Source organism: Chinchilla lanigera, unplaced genomic scaffold, assembly GCF_000276665.1.
Source record: "Chinchilla lanigera isolate Chin_1 unplaced genomic scaffold, ChiLan1.0 scaffold00012, whole genome shotgun sequence".
Lineage (NCBI taxonomy): Eukaryota > Metazoa > Chordata > Mammalia > Rodentia > Chinchillidae > Chinchilla > Chinchilla lanigera.
Genome location: NW_004955413.1, coordinates 26,648,339 through 26,664,456, shown reverse-complemented (window position 1 = coordinate 26,664,456; position 16,118 = coordinate 26,648,339). Strand labels below are relative to the sequence as shown.

The 16,118-nt window shown below is 42.0% G+C and overlaps 1 protein-coding gene across 1 annotated transcript in view; it reads right to left on the bottom strand.

The window, feature by feature from the left end:
* The window catches only part of Ep300 (E1A binding protein p300), a gene marked incomplete in the record, with an annotated part of 80,323 nt that overhangs the window by 63,419 nt on the left and 786 nt on the right, over positions 1-16,118 (bottom strand). Inside the window, 1 exon segment of the mRNA XM_005379339.2 lies at positions 15,570-16,118. Coding sequence (XP_005379396.1) covers positions 15,570-15,663 — 94 coding nt within the window.

The window sequence follows — 16,118 nt, the reverse complement described above, 5'->3', positions numbered from 1 at the left end:
TAAATAACACTGGCAATTCAGAAACTGAAGAGAATTTATATTGACAGCTTTTTTCCAAAACCTAAAAGCTGACATCAAGCACATACCATGGACCAGCATTTTTAGTCTCTTTCATATCACAGCCATTTCTACTCAATGCTGTACACTACAGTACCCAAGCTACAGCAATAAAACCAGAAAAATATTTTTTTAAAAAAGAAAAGAACTAGAGAAACAAACCTTATCTGTCAATGTCATGTATGAAATTCAAAGCAAACATATCAAAATATTGCACTGGTCTACATAAATACAATTATTTGTCAACTAAAAGAACCTAGAGCTGGGTATGGTGGCCCATGCCTCTAATCCCAGTACTTGGAAGGCTGAGGCAGGAGGACTGCCAGAAGATTGAGGCCAGCCTGGGCTACATAATGAGTTCAAGGCCAGCTTGAATTGCAGTTAAGACCCTGTCTCAAAAAAACAGAAAAAGGGGGAAAAAAGATCCTAGAGAGCCAGGTTCGGTGATGCACACCTGTAATCACAGCAATTCACGAGGCCAAGCTAGTGACGAATGAGACCCTTTCTCTACAAAAAAATATAAAAGTGAAAAGGGTTGAAGATGTAGCTCAGTGAAATGGCCCTGGGTTCAATGCCCAGTACATACACCCACACCCACACAGTTCAGAACACTGCGGGGCACATTAAATTCCACAAGCAAGTAACTTGCTATTGGTCAATGAATTTATTACTCTTATTAGGAGTCAGGCTGGCTTATAATACGGAGAGCAAACATTTATCAAGCACTTTCAGTATGTCAAGAAATGTTTTTGGCACTTCATATATTATTCTCACCTTTTCAAAAATCTCTGAAGTAGAGAGTAGCCTTATGGACAGAGTTCATCAAAAAACAAAACCCTAGTCTAGGCCTCAGAGGGAGGATTTGAACTTCTATCAAATTTACTGTATTTGCTTGCTGTCTTATGTTTATGCAAATATTTAACACTGCCTTAGGCTCACCTATGAAAGAGACAGGGCTTACAGTTGTGGACCTTGAAAATAAAAATTACAGGGTTCATCTTTTTCATGGCAATCCTGCACCAATAGGTTCAATCCTGAACTTATTTCCACAGATCTAACTAAAGTAACCACTATGGATCCCACTACTCTTGTTTTCCAAAATGGTTCATTTTCATTACAGTCTTAAGCACACACTGTCTTCTATTCTATCTTTTGTTAAATTATTTGTATGCACCTTACAAATTAAAAGAATAATGGTTTCACTACATTTCCCCCAGCACAGCCGGTAATGTAACAGCTTAAAGTTTGCAGGAGCTCTTCCTCTGTGTACTGTATCTGTGGCGGGGCATTTAGTATGATACAAGCTGTCTTACTTAAAAATCTTTTTTCTTTTTCAAGCACATCAACGTGGAAGGCTGTATGAAAAAGTAATACATACTTTGGCCCAATCAAACAAACACCTCTTTTACCTAGTATCAATGCTTGTCGGGTTAGGGTTCTTCTTTTCACAACTCCTAAACCAGTTTTCAGGGGGTGCTAGGGACTGATCCCATGACACTGGGCATGCTACGCAACAACTGATTGTGCCTCAAAAGTTCTGGACATTTAGGGTTCCCAACTACCACCAGCCATCTGGGCTTATGCAATCGAAAACACCTGAATTAAATCAAATGTGACGTGGCTATCAGACCTCCCGGTAAATGACACTCTCCAACTGTCAACTTCAGCTGCCTCTTCTATCAAAGGTACTAAAATTTACTCTACTTTCTCTGAGTTGTTTTAAAGATCAGGGAGATGGTTCTTAAAGATTCTAAAGCACTAGTCAGGCTCAGACGGCTGTAATTGCAGCTGTGTGGGAGGCGAAGGCAAGAGGATCGGAAGTTTTGAGTATAGTCCAGACAATTTAGCAAGACACTAAGAAAGAAGAGAAGAGAGAAAAGAGAGAGGGGAGGAGAGGGGGGTAAAGGAAAGGAGAGGAGGGGGTGAGGGGAGGGAAGAGAGGGGAGAGGAAGAAAAGGGAGAGGAGGGGAGGGGAAGAGAGAGAAGAGGAGGGGAGGACGGGGGGGGAGGGGAGAGAAAAAAGAAAAGGAAAGAAAAAAGAAAAAGAGAAGAAGGACGGAAGATGGAGTGTAACTCAGAGTGAAAGCCCTGGAGTTCAATCCCCAGTACTGCCAAATAAAACGCAATACTCTAAAGCACTACACAAATGCAGTACAATTATTTTCACTCCCCTCCCTTCTTCCTCTCTCCATTGTCCTTGCTGGCCTCAAACCAGAGCTCAAGCAATCCTCTTGCCTCAACCTCCTAAGCGCTAAAACAAGTGGGATATGACACTGAATCTGGCTATTTTTGTTGCTGCTATCGAGTCTCACTTTGTAGTTCACACTGGTAGAGAACTCACCTCGTAGCTCGGCCTGGTCTGGAACTTGCAGTGATCCTCCTGCCTCAGCCTCCTGAGTGCTGGGATTACAGGCATGCCCAACCAAGCTCTGTGAATTTTTAACCTTTTTAAGGTTACAAACTATATGAGGCAGAGCAAAGGATTCTTAAAAAATCATTTACTACACTTTGTTTGCATGTTTACCTTAAAAGCATACCAATGCTGGCTGAAGGGAAAATGGGGCAGTGAGGACCCATACATTTTCTTCAGGTCTTCCACAACTCCACCCTCCCAGAAAGCAATGAAGTTTGAAAATTAGTGTTTCCCTCCTTTATGGATACAGTAACTCAAGCTAATTCTGGCTCCTACTACTATTGTTACTCAATATAAAACCTATTCAATCTCTGCACGTGATCCCTGTTCCATTACAAAAAGACTTCACTTTTAGCAGTTGTTTTAGATCATTGAAAATTTTGAGAATCTACAACTTTTGTGAATATTTATAAATTAAGAAAACAATTTCACAAAATTTAAGTGGCATTTTATAAGAAAAACTACCCAGTCGTTAAATAAATGGGTTTTATTTATTTTGGGATTTTACATTTGCTACAAATTTCAAATCTTTCCTATTTCTTCAGGGGCTTCCCAGCCTAAAAGCTGGTAGCAAACTCATGGGCAGTAAACTGAGTAATACAGTGTAAAAAGAACACAAATATGAGATTTGTCTTAGCCAAAGTTTGTCATAAATACCAAATAACACAGTAGATTAAAACTATCAACACAGCAAATCCAAAGCTAAAAGCAGTGTAGGTTTATGGGGACAGGGGCAACTTAATCAAATCCTGGGGTTTTGGATTTGACCCTAGACATTGGGGTTTAGTACTAACCAGCCTCTACTTCAAGTATTACAAAACACTGGCTCAAACCATCAGACTGGGCCCATATCTAAACACGCACTGCACTGGGGAATAGCTCAGATTAGCTGAATAAAACAAGAGGTTCAACATGTAAGAAACAACACAGGCCTGGCAACATGCATCTGTAGTCCCAGCTACTAGGCGCTGAGACAGGAAGATCACTTAGCTCAGGAACCTGAGGTCAGGCTAGGCAACACAATGAGGCCCTGTGTGGGCTGGGGATCAAAGTATAATGGGGTACAGCACTGGTTGAACGTGCACAAGGCCTTGGACTGGATCCCCAGCACCGCAAAAACCAACAAATCAAAACCTTGTGATGTGAGGGAGAAATGCAGAGCTTATGCCACTGTTTGTAAACTTATGTAAAGCTGCCAACAGGCACCTAATAGAAAAGGTTCACCCAGAAGTCTGTCAGACCCAAAAGGGGTAATGTTAATAAAGGATGCTAAAATCAAACACATTCCCCAGCCTATTCTACCAGGAATACTAGGCTCCAAAAGCAAAGTTGTAGTGGTGTCCCAGGCTCCCAAGAGAATCCACTAAATGTAAATCATGGGAGATGATAGTCTAGGTAAGAGCAGTTTCAGCGGCGTACTAAAGCAAAACCCAGACCATAAACTGGACGTGATGGCCCATGCTTATTATCTCAGGAGGCTGAGGCAGAAGGATCACCAAGTTTGAGGCCTCCCTGGGTGATTTAGCAAAACTGTCTCAAGACAGACAGACTTGGAAGGTGGGCAGGAAGGGGAGAGCACAGATTGTTACAGACTGAGAAGCAGGTTAAAGTACTTTTCCTAGTACTTCTACGGTGACTTGTTGACTTGTTTTCTTTAGCCCTTTTCCTATCTTATTACAAATTCATAAAAACTGAAATTTCTTCCATCAGCTGACCTATAGCAAATATTACAAAACAGCACCAAAAATGATTACTGTAATGAGTGGATTCACACTACCTACAGTAAGACCTTTCTTGCTTACAGAAGCTTCAACCAATCAACATCAGCATCAGGCAACTTTTACCAGTTAGTTTACTGACAAGGTTCCTTAAACCTTTAACGATGCTCAAATACAAAAAGACTGAGTAAAATGCTTTTCCCTATGAACACGTACGTTCAGTCCACTAGAAAGGTGAAACATGACTGAAAGGCAGACTGTAAAAGTTTAGCATAAGAATGGTTTACCCAATGGACCATGTATTAAGAAATTAAACAATTTAAACAAAAATGAGTTTAGGTTAGACATATGGGAAATCAAGTGTTGAGCCAAAATATCCTTTCATTATTACATACTGATTCTGCACATCATTCTTGGTGTCCTCTACACTGCTTGTGGTTCTCAAAGCAGATTTAACCATATAACCCTTCTAAGATCTGCTGCACTTAGCCTTTCCAAGTTTTTAAAAAAATCAAGACAATTCCACAGCAGAAGAGAATCTGGATAAATATTACCCACCATGAAATATACAAAAGCATAACCTTTAAAATCAGAGCCATTACCAACAAAATCCCACAACACTACACTGTTTTGTGAACATAAATCAGAAAAAAAAAACCAAACACTTTTTTACACTTAACTAGGATGCAAAGTAACTTAAAATAATTTTGGCTCAAATCCAATTCCACACCATTACTAGTAACTATTCCAGTTTCTTTTTAGAAAGCGCACACATTGTTCAATGAGTAGGTTTATTTTTCTACTTTTGGTAAACGCCAAGTCAAATCAACTCAGTCTTATTCGTAAACTGTGTTCATTAAGTAAAATCTCATATTAATTATCCTAAAACTAGTCAACACTCAAGTATCCACTTCAGAGGACAGAATCCACCCACTGCTTCTCCTCCTCTCTTGTGTGTTAAAATGCTTTTAAAAAGAATGAACCTTACATCTCAAAACCTTCATTTCACCGATCTAACCTGATAGTGAGGTCAGAGGATGAAGGGGAGCTAAAGATGAAGGGGGCAAGAGAACTCCCTAAAGGAGTGTGGCGGGTGAAATGAGAAGACCCAGAAGCACTAGTGAGCACCAAGGTGGACAGAGATAGGACAGAGCCCAGGGAGAGTAGTCTCTAGTCCACGGGAGGGCTTAGGGATTTATAAAAACAAGAACAGAGTCAAAAGTCAAACCCATATAAAATCAATAATTCTGGTAATGGTTTGGCGAACACTGAAACTATCAATCTCACAAAGATCCCTTCTTCTTATTGGCTTGGGGGCACTCCTACATCAGATACTTCAAAAGGCATGAAAATTCCAAAACACTACAGCTTTTTCTTTTTTGAGACAGGGTCTTACAATGTTGCCCAGGCTCAAGTTCCTCATCTTCCTGCCTCGGCCTCCCAAGTAGCTGAGATTATAGATACTGCCGCTGTCCCACAAGTGTATACCTTAAAATGAGGCAATTCTGCAAACCTTCTTGAGTGTATAATGTTAAAACTTTCCTAACCTCCACTCAAAATTTAACTGTTAAAATAGTATTTTAATTTTCTTCTATTAGATGAACCAGAATACAAATTTTAAAACCTGCTCATCAGCTAGGCGTGGTGCCACACACCTATAATCGCAGCACTCAGGAGGCTGAGGCAGGACTGTTGAGAGTATGAGGCCAGCCTGGGCTACATAGTAAGACCCTTTCTCAACAAAACATATAAAACCTGACCATCAAGAAAAAAAAGGTAAACACTTCAAACTACGTAATGTGAAGGAACATTAAGAAAATTAAAGCAAAATACCCAGTTTGAAAAGATAAGGTAAAAAAAAAAAAAAGAAAAGAAAAGATAAGGTAAGACTTCTAAAGCAATTGGAAAGACCTGAGTCTTAGTATCTAAATTTGAGTGAAGATGATAATCAGTTGACTATTCAGTATCCCATAGCTCCTCATGCTGCCAACTGCTCGATTTAAAAACTACTAGATTTAAAAGAGGCAAAAATGCCAGGCATGGTGGCGCGCGCCTGTAATATCAGCACTGAGGAGACTGAGGCAGGAGGATTGTTGTGAGTTCAAGGCCAGCCTGGGCTACAAAGTGAGCTCAAGGCCAGCCTGAACTGCATAGTGAGACCCTGTCTCAAGAAAAAAAAAAACACAGGCAAAAGTGTAAGCAAATTTCAAAATATGCTGGAGGGGGTGACGACAGGAGTCTCACAACATTGCTAAGGTTCGCCTCAAACTTCTGAGCTCAGGGCCAGGAATAGTGGTGCAGACCTGTGATCCCAGCACTCTTAGACTGAGGCAGGAGGATGCTCCAAGTTCAAGGCCAGTTTGGGCTACATATTGAATTCAATGCCAGCCTGTACTACACAGTGAAATCCTGCTTCCAAAAACGAAGGAAGGCATGAAGGGAGAAGGTTGCTTGGTTGGTTCTGTCTGTGCTCAGTTGATCCTTTCCTCCTCAGCCTCCCAAATAGCTGGGATTACAAGTAGTGTGTCCCCAAGGCCTGTTCAAAATTTGTGCCCAATGTCCTAGAACAATGACATCAGAAGATATACTTTGTAAGAGTAAACTGAGATTTATTCTTATGTATTTAAGTTTCAAAATTCAAACAAAGATGGGATTCTACATCTGATCAAGAATGTGATCCAGGGTCCATTTCAAAAGCTTTACATTGAATATGACTCGCTCTTTTCTAATTTGCTGACCTGTGAAAATAACAAGGCCAGCACAGCAGCACATGACTGTAATTCAAGCACTCGGATGGCTACTGTAAGTTCAAGGCCTGCCTGAACTACATAGTGAGAGTCTGCCTTAAAAAAAAGAGAGAGAAAAAGTAACGAAATACTTTCATTCCATCTTAAAAATCAACTCAATGATGTGTTCATTAAATCTAAACTGTGCTAATTTAAGTATCACTGAACATTTTTTGACTGAGTAAACCTTGGGGCTAAACAGAGACGTTTACTATACTATCTCTTAAAAAGAAAGCTCCTAAAAATTACGTATTTGCAAGGAATAAAGGGGAGAGTGAATGGCTTCTGAGTTGGTGTCTACTATATTTTCTGCATTTATAACTAGTAAACAAAATGTGGACCTTAAAAAGCTGACATGGGGTGTGGGGGGGGGGGAGTTGACTTTGGCAACTACAATTTACCACAAATTTCCCCGAAATGATAAGCTCATTGCAAAAGAAATGAAGACTCTCCCCTCCTGCTATTAGATTCTCTTCTTGCTGGTTCTGCAGTGTCATCAAGGTTAGTCTTTCACGAACATAAATTAGAAAAAAACCACTTTTTCACACTTTTTAAACTAGGATACAAACTAACTTAAAATAATTTTGGCTCAAATCTAATTCCACACCATTACAAGTAACTATTCCAGTTACTTTTTAGAAAGCACACACATTGTTCAATGAGCAGGTCTGTTCAACGAGTACTTTTTGAACAACTCACTCTCCTGCCCCTAAAATTTTTACCCCAATGGCACAATAAATGGCCAACTCCTCAGCATTATTTCTGCCTTTCCATAATAGACCACAACACTCTCTTCAATCTTCCACCCATGAGCACACCCTAACCATGACAGTGCCACCCACATCAGAACCATTTGTATGTTCTCCCCTTGAAACAGTCTTCCAACTTCTCCTACTTCCAAGAAAAAAAAAAAAAGATACTTTCAGATCCAGCAATCCTGTTCAAAGACGTATTTTTCTCTATGAAGGTTTCTCCATGACCCTCAAAACCTACCCTGTCAGAAATGATCCCTATCCTGTCTTTATGAGAATATAACTTGAGGAAAACGGTGTACCTGCATACCAACTCGCTGTAAAGACTTTGAGAGCAGAAACCAATTTAACCTGCCAGGTGAGGTAACACCTGTAAACCCAGCACGAGAGAGGATGAGGAAGGAGCATGTGAGTTCCAGACCCGCATAAAATATGTAAGATGGCCCTGTTTCAAAAAGGAAAAAAAAAACAACACCCTGAGCTTGTCTGCACATCCCAAATGCCTACCGCTGCAGTGTATTCAATGCCTGGTGGCAGGGCTGGGGATTTAGCTCAGCAGCACAGCACCTGCCTGGCAAGCGCAAGGTCGTGAGTTCGATTCCCGGTACCAGAAAAAAAAAAAAAAAACCAAGCCCCCCCCCCCCAAAATATCAATGCCTGGTGGCTGAAAGGAGATAGGAGCATACCAATGCAAAGAGTGAGTACTCAATTCAGAAGAACCACACAACTTCAGGATGACCAATATTTAACGCGTCACCACTCCACTGGCTGTATCCATCTACCCCCCTGGCTACACACCCCAATACTTCTTTTCCAATATTCTCTAACTTAGTAAATCACCCTCTATGCAGCTGCTCAAACTTGGAACTTGGGTATCATCCTCAATCTATCTGGCTGCTGACATCAATCACCAGCTTCCACAACCCACCGTCCCTCCCACCTTTTGCCTCTTCCCATTTCTGTGGTAAGCACCCCCAGAATCTTTAACCATCTCACTTCCCTCCCTGCCTATTTTTCCTGCTCTTTCCCAAAGCACTCCGTAGTTTAATCACCTAACATATAATTCTGCTCCAGTGACGAAGAGGCTGAAACGGACAGTGTATGATCTTACCAGCACTGCTGCCCCTGCACAATCAGCCCTCTGCTCTGCAGTCCCATCTCTACCATTCCAGTTGAGTGCAGCTCACAGGCTCCCTGAAAAGGTGATACTCTCGGGCTCCATACGTCCTCTTCCTGCCCCAACCAGCTCACTCTTACTCCATCTCCACCCAAGCGATCCCCGACCCCCACTCGGCACAGGACCTGCTCGATGCCAGACTTCTCCCGTTCTGTATAATAAACCCCAGCAAGGAAAGAAACAATTACAGACTGCCACAGTGCTCTCTGCAAAGGACAGACGTCTGGCACACAAAACTGTGGGCTCCCCACAGGACAACTGCCATCTTGTCAACTCTTCTAAACCAGCCTGTAATCCCAGCCCTCAGGAGGCTGAGGCAAGAGGGTCACTGCAAGTGTAGTTACTTTAGAGCCAGCCTGAACTGCACAGCAAGACCTTGTCGGCACACACACACAAAAAAAACCAAAAGACTCAGGCTGGCCTCAAACTTTCAATCCTGCTTCAGCCTCTCAAGTAGCTGGGGTCACAGGTGTACATACCTCACCCAGCTTACGCCCATGTTTTTATACGTACTAAAAAACTTACTCTTTGGATAGACAATGCAAAACTGTATTATCAGACTTGTACTACTCTCTCAACTTTTGTGTACTTGCCTTTACCCTTACCCGTTGTATCTATATACCTGTTTTTAAAAACAAACCTACCACTACTTTCCTTGTGGTGTATTTCCAGTAAAGTTAAAAGGTTAACACTTTTAATGAGCATATTATGCAGCAGCAAGCACTATACTAGCATTTGAGTTCTTTTGTTTTTGAGACAGAGTCTCCCATGTAGTTCAGGCAGGCTTTAAACTCATGGCAATCCTCTTGCCTCAGCCTCACTTACAGGCCTGAGCCACCATTCCTGGCCTTGTGCTAAGCATTTTATAAAGAGAATTCTCATTTACTCCTCACCATAACCCATGAGGTGAGTATTACAGGCGAGAAAGTTGAGACACAGGTTAATTGGCCCCAGGTTCACAGTTAACAAACGCAGATATCGGTTAATTTGATTTTTTTTTTTTTTTTGAGACAGGGTCTCACTATGCAGTTCAGGCTAGTCTTGAAGTCACTTTGTAGCCCAGGCTGGCCTGAACTAGCGTGTACCACCACGCCTGCCTATCCATTCTCTTAACCACTCACTTTTTTCATTTCTTTCTCAACAAAATTACTCATAACTCCTAACTGCCCTTTTAGATATTTATTTAAAAATAAATCTACATCTAAAGACAAATATATCCTAATTGGTGAAAGAAGCTTAATACTTCAATATTTATTCATTTTTGAGATTCAAGCAGTAAAATTTTCCAACACGTGAAAGATAAAATTAACCGCAAAATTCAATGTCTTAAGAAACTTACACATAGTACAATTTAGTTCTCTCACCCATTAATTTTGCTAATGTTTGCCACACTTAAAAAACTCAACTTCAGAAAGAAATTCTAAAATCTAGACAAACACACAGTTGTCTTACTTTTCCATTAATTGCTGGGTGTATGAATTGGCACAACAGCTCCCCAACTGTTTGGGTAAATACACCAGGAAGGATTTTACACCCCCACTTGTATCTGTAACATTCTTCCTACTCTTTCCTCCTTCCCATTTAACCACTTCAAGTCTCTGGAGATACCACTAGGCATTAGTTTTCAACTGTCTCAATGTTTCTCCTTTTTATGGAGCAGACTTGAAGAGACACAAAACCAAAGTAACTAAAAAATGCTCCCAGGCAACCAAGGAGGGGACACCCACCCCATTCTATTCAACACATCAACACATTTCCTACCTGGCCACAAAAGGCGGAGTGAGCTCCGGAGCTCCAGCTGGAAAGGGGCATCCAAACTTACACCCTTGGGAAACCTCACAGCCTTCTTTTGGTCCTACCAATAGGTGTGTGAAGCATTGAGAATAAGCACTTGCCAGAGGAACTGGGGCACTTGGCATAATGTTCTGCTAAACTGACTGAAGTCAGGAATGCCTCACTAGACCAAGAGGTCATATCTTGAAGACTCCAGATGCACAACTCTAAACATTCACGCCTAAAATTAAAATTAAAGCATATGAAGAGCCAAACAGCAAGATGGCCTTCATCAAAATATTCTGATTAGAACGGTAACTCACTGATACATAATTTTGAGAAAATAAAACTGGCATTTTCAAAATCCTTACCAATTCCTCTAATGTATGCATTAACCTAGTGGTCAAGATGCAGATATATTTTACATACCACCTGCCCTGTGCCATTAAAATTCGGGAGAGGAGGAGCAGGCATAAACACAAGCCACTCCTGACACATACAGTATGGCCACAGAAAAATCTTTAACCTACTTGATTATGCCAGATCCTAAAACTGTCCCTGCACAGAATGTTTCCAGATTCTGTTAAGTGTACATAGCACTGAAGTATTTTTTATCTTCTCTGTAGTACTGGGGCCTGAACGCAGAGCATTTAATAAAGAATGTAAAATTCCACTAAACTGCACAAGTTTAAATTTGTGATGTTCTGGCCAGAGATATAGCTCAGTGGTGTAAAATGTTGTATGTCTGTTAATGTTTCCCTCCTTTTATCCTTAAAATAAAAAAAAAAAAAAAAAAAAAACACTAAGATTTTGGGGCCGGGAATATAGCTCAGTGGAATCGTGCCTGCCTGGCAAGCATGAGGGTCCTGAGTTTGACTCCCGGTACCAAAAAAATAAATAAATAAACTTATGATGCTCCTGCCTAAGCCTGCTGGACTGCTAAGATCACAGGTGTGAGCCGCCACCTTCAGTTTAACTTAAATTTTACAAAGCAGTGACAGAACATGTTCCCTGAGCAATGAAGGCAACAGATGCTCATCTTTCTATCATGCATATCGGAAACAAGTTTAAGAAACATTTGTAGGACTTACCTGGGCAATTTTTTTTTTAATTACAAATAGGTTTTATGGCCAGGCATGGTGGCACAGGCTTATACTATAATCCCAACACTCAGGATGCTGAGGCAGGAGATTCCCCAGGAGTGTGAGACCAGCCTATATATATACTGAGTGTAAGGCCAGCCTAAACTACAAAGCAAGACTGTCTAGGGGCTGGGGATTTAGCTCAGCAGCACAGCACCTGCCTGGCAAACACAAGGTCGTGAGTTCAATTCCCGGTACCAGAAAAAAAACGAAAAAAAAGAGTCAAAAAAAAAAAAAGACTGTCTAAAAAAAATTTTTAAAAAGTCAGGGGCTGGGGATATAGCTCAGCAGCACAAGTGCCTGCTTGCCTGGCAAGCGCAAGGTCCTGAGATCGATTCCCGGTACCAAAACAACAACAACAACAAAAATAAATAAATAAAAAGCCATTGTTAGCCAGACAAGGTAGCTCACACCTATAATCCCAGCACTCAGGAATCTGAGGCAGGAAGATCACCTTGAGTTTAAGGCTAGCTTGGACTGTACCGTGAGTTCACTACATAGTGAGACCCTGTCTCAAAAAACCTAAATAAATAAGTCATTTTCATTCTCTACCAGTGCCCAACCTTAAAAAATCTCAGTCAGCCAGGTTTGGCAGCACTTGCCTGGATTCCCAGCACTGCGGAGGCTGAAGCAGGAGGATCACTAAGATTACAAGGCCAGCCTGGGCTACATAGCAAATTCAAGGCCAGTCTGAAGTACATCCTGAGACTATCTCAAAAAAAAAAAAAACAATTTGAAAGTTGCAACTTAAATACTAACTTCTTTTGAAATACTTTAGAATCTCTTTATGCACTGTATTCTAGTTTTCTTTCCTATAAAGATAACACATTCAAACACTCTTGATAGATGTCCTTACACTATGAAATTTATACACCTAAATCACTTTTTAAAAGTTTCTGGGGCAGGGGATATAGCTCTGTGGCACAAGTGCCAGCCTGGCAAGCGCAAGGTCCTGAGTTCAATTCCTGGTACCAAAAAAATAAAGTTTCTGAGGTCACTGGGCACCTGCCTGTAATCCCAACACTCTGTTTTTTTTCTTGGTCTTTTTCAAACAGGGTCTCACTATGCAGTTCAGGCTGGCCTTGAACTCACTTTGTAGCCCAGGCTGGTCTCAAACTAGCAATGATCCTCCTGCCTCAGCCTCCTGGAGTGCTGGGATTGGATTACAGGTGAGTGCTAGGATTATAGACATGTGCTACCATGCCCAGCTAATCCCAGCATTTCTGAGGCAGGAGAATAGTTCAAAGCCAGCCTGAAATGCATAGTGAAACTTTGTCTCCAAAATAAAAAGTTTCTGGGGTCTAGAATTTGGGGCTCATTTTAACCAGTTCTGGATAAAAACCATAATCAAGTACCAAGGAACACCTTCCTTTTACATTTGTAAGACATCCAAATGACAAGTCCAAAATCAAACTATATGGCGCACTCCTGTAATCCCAGCACTCTGGAGGCTGAGGCAAGAGGATCACCTTAAGTTCGAGACCAGCCTGGACTACAAGTCCAGCCTGAACGCATAGCACCCCCCCAAAAAAAATTTTTCTTAAAAAATCAAAACATAGACTTCTAAGTTTAGTTTTAAAGGTGAAGTGCCTCCATTAAAAGCTGCCTGCAAACTTAACATTACACACCGCAGGATGCAAAAACATCGAACAGTAATGGTGCCCAATGTGAAGTTCATAGGGGAAAAGAACCTTTATACACACCCAGACTAGCTACAATTAAAAATTATACAAAAAAGAATTCCTGGAGTAGAAACTCAATGAAAGGAGGGGTAAAAAATTAATCCTCACTACAAATTCTTTAGAAAGTAACTAATACTAAAACAGATTCAGTATTAATCATAAATTAATCCCAATGTTGAAGGTATTTTTTTTTTACATTTATGGCTCATAATTATTCAAAGATATTTCATGTAGCAAAAAGTTTTGGTTAACCAGGGAAGACACTACGAAAATGAGTTAGCCGAAGTTATACAACGCAGCTGAGAGCACAGATCAGATGGAGAATGCAGCAGTGCACCTGAACAGAAGACTACACTGCTCAAAGAGGACTCATCGACATAAAGAATCTAACGTTTGCCTAATAATATTTGAAGTTATTAACGCAAATGAAAAACCCACTTATCATGTTAGACAAAAACTCAAGAAACATCACAAAAATCTACAGAGGAACGAATGCGTGCCTAAAGACGAAAAGCTAAATTATACTATAATAGGAGCAAAGGAATACAGGAAAATGTGTACGAATTTTTAAGAAGAAAAAAAAAACTACAAATCATTCCCGAAGCCTACAGAAACTTCAAAGCATAGACACGGATTAAAGTTCATGCACAGCCAACGTAGTTAGGTCCTCAGGTAAAGGAGCACTGCAATACTCCTCAAATTTTGCAGGTTAGCTAGAACTCTTAAATCACTACACATCTACTTTACAAAAGCAAAGGATTCACAGCATTTGTGTTATCCTCCTATTTCCATCCTCTGAAATGAAGTTCACTTAGAAACATGCTCTCGAAGTTCTCTACAAACTTAAAGGGTACATTTAACTCCATTATGCACTCTTGCTGGCAGATGGAGGGATGACGTTGAGGCTGTTCTCAGGGAGTTAAAGAGATGCTCATAGTAAGGAGGAACATCGTGTGGACTGTCAGATGGCCAGCCATTCTTCCTCTTCATTACCCTGGCATCTCAAACTACGACAGCGAAGAGAATGCCGGCGGGCCTCAGGACACCACCATTAAACCAACAGTAAAAGAAGGGAATGGAGGGATGATGGAAGAGGTCTCCCTGAATTTCTCCTAACAAAGGGGCTGTCCACAACTGAGTGAAGAAAAGAATCCGGAGAGCTATGAAACAGAAATCTTGAACTCCAAATACGTCTGAAAACTAAGGGGACAAAAAAAGGCAGAAACACAAAATCTAACACACTTTCTAAACTTTTGTACGATCATTTCACGTTTCTCTCAACTTCTAATCTTGATTTCCAGATACACAATTCAAAAAAAAAGTGGCTTTCCCCCCCCAATAAAAAAATGAATAAACTGCTCAGAAAATGCCCCTGCTCCCAACTAAAAATCCAGACTTTCAGACATTTTGGTCTCACACCAAATAACTGGAAAATGAGAAATGAACTGCGCTCCATATTGATTCTTAAAGCAAATAAGGGAGGGAAAAACTAAAAGCTGTAGGTAGGATAAAATAAATTTTGCAAATTTCATATCAAACCTGAAATCCTGGCTCTCACGAGCATCAGTAAGAATCAAAAAATTCTACACTACATTCCTCAGCAGAAATCTTTTGCCAAGGAGCGAAAATCGCGAAAAGGAAAAGTGGGAAAGTAAAGGAAACCGAGTAAGTGCAATGGAGGAGAGAAAGGATTCAAAATCCTTCATGAACCAACAACGACCAAAAAACCTACAACTAAAATTGCATAGAAGCCCTTCCAGATGCACTGGCATTTCTCAAATCACACTGCACGGAAGCAACAATAAAGGCCGTTTCCATCCCACAGCCACTTCCGAGCTCTAATTCCAGAACACACATCGACATGACACAGTGTTGCAACAAATGTATCGGGGCAGAGAAAATGGTTGGGCTACTGGACGGCTCCGTCCAGCTCATTCAAACACCTTTGAAATTAACTACCGGGCTGGGAGCTGAGGAGAGAGAGAAGGGAGGAAAAAACCCACAAGAATAAAGGTGCAACGAGCAGAAAGGCTCCCGGGCGCGGGGATGGCCGGGGCTCCCACACTAACCTGTGCCGTCGCTGGCCGACGCCGAGAGGGCCGGAGACGAGAGTTTAGGCCGCTTGGCTGAAGGCGGCCCCGGTTCCACCACATTCTCGGCCATTTTTAATTCTTTCGGAGATACAGGCGAGGAAAGCGAAAATTCTCAGAAAATCTCCTCTTCGGCCCGGGGTCCCCGCCCCGCTCCCCGGGGTGGGCTGGGGGGCTCGGCCGACCCCGAGGGGGGTGGGGAAGTTCCTTTTTCTCTTCGCCGGGTCGCGGCGGCCGGAGAGGGATGCGGACCCGATCGGAAAGGTAGGGGCGAGTGCGAGGGGCCGGGCCGAGCCAGGCCCGGAGGAGGACGCAGCGACACCGACCCGCCGAGCGCGTCCGCCGCGGCCAATTCCCGAGGACTCGCGGCTCTAGAGACGCTGTCCCCGGCCCGCCACGGCCGGCCGCTGCCCAGCCGAGGTCCCTCGGAGCTCCGCCGCCGCCATCAGCCTCTTCCTCCTCGGCGCTGTCCTCCTCCTCCTCATCGCCACAAGGAGGCGGGGGCGAAAAGGGGGAGAGGAGGCGGCG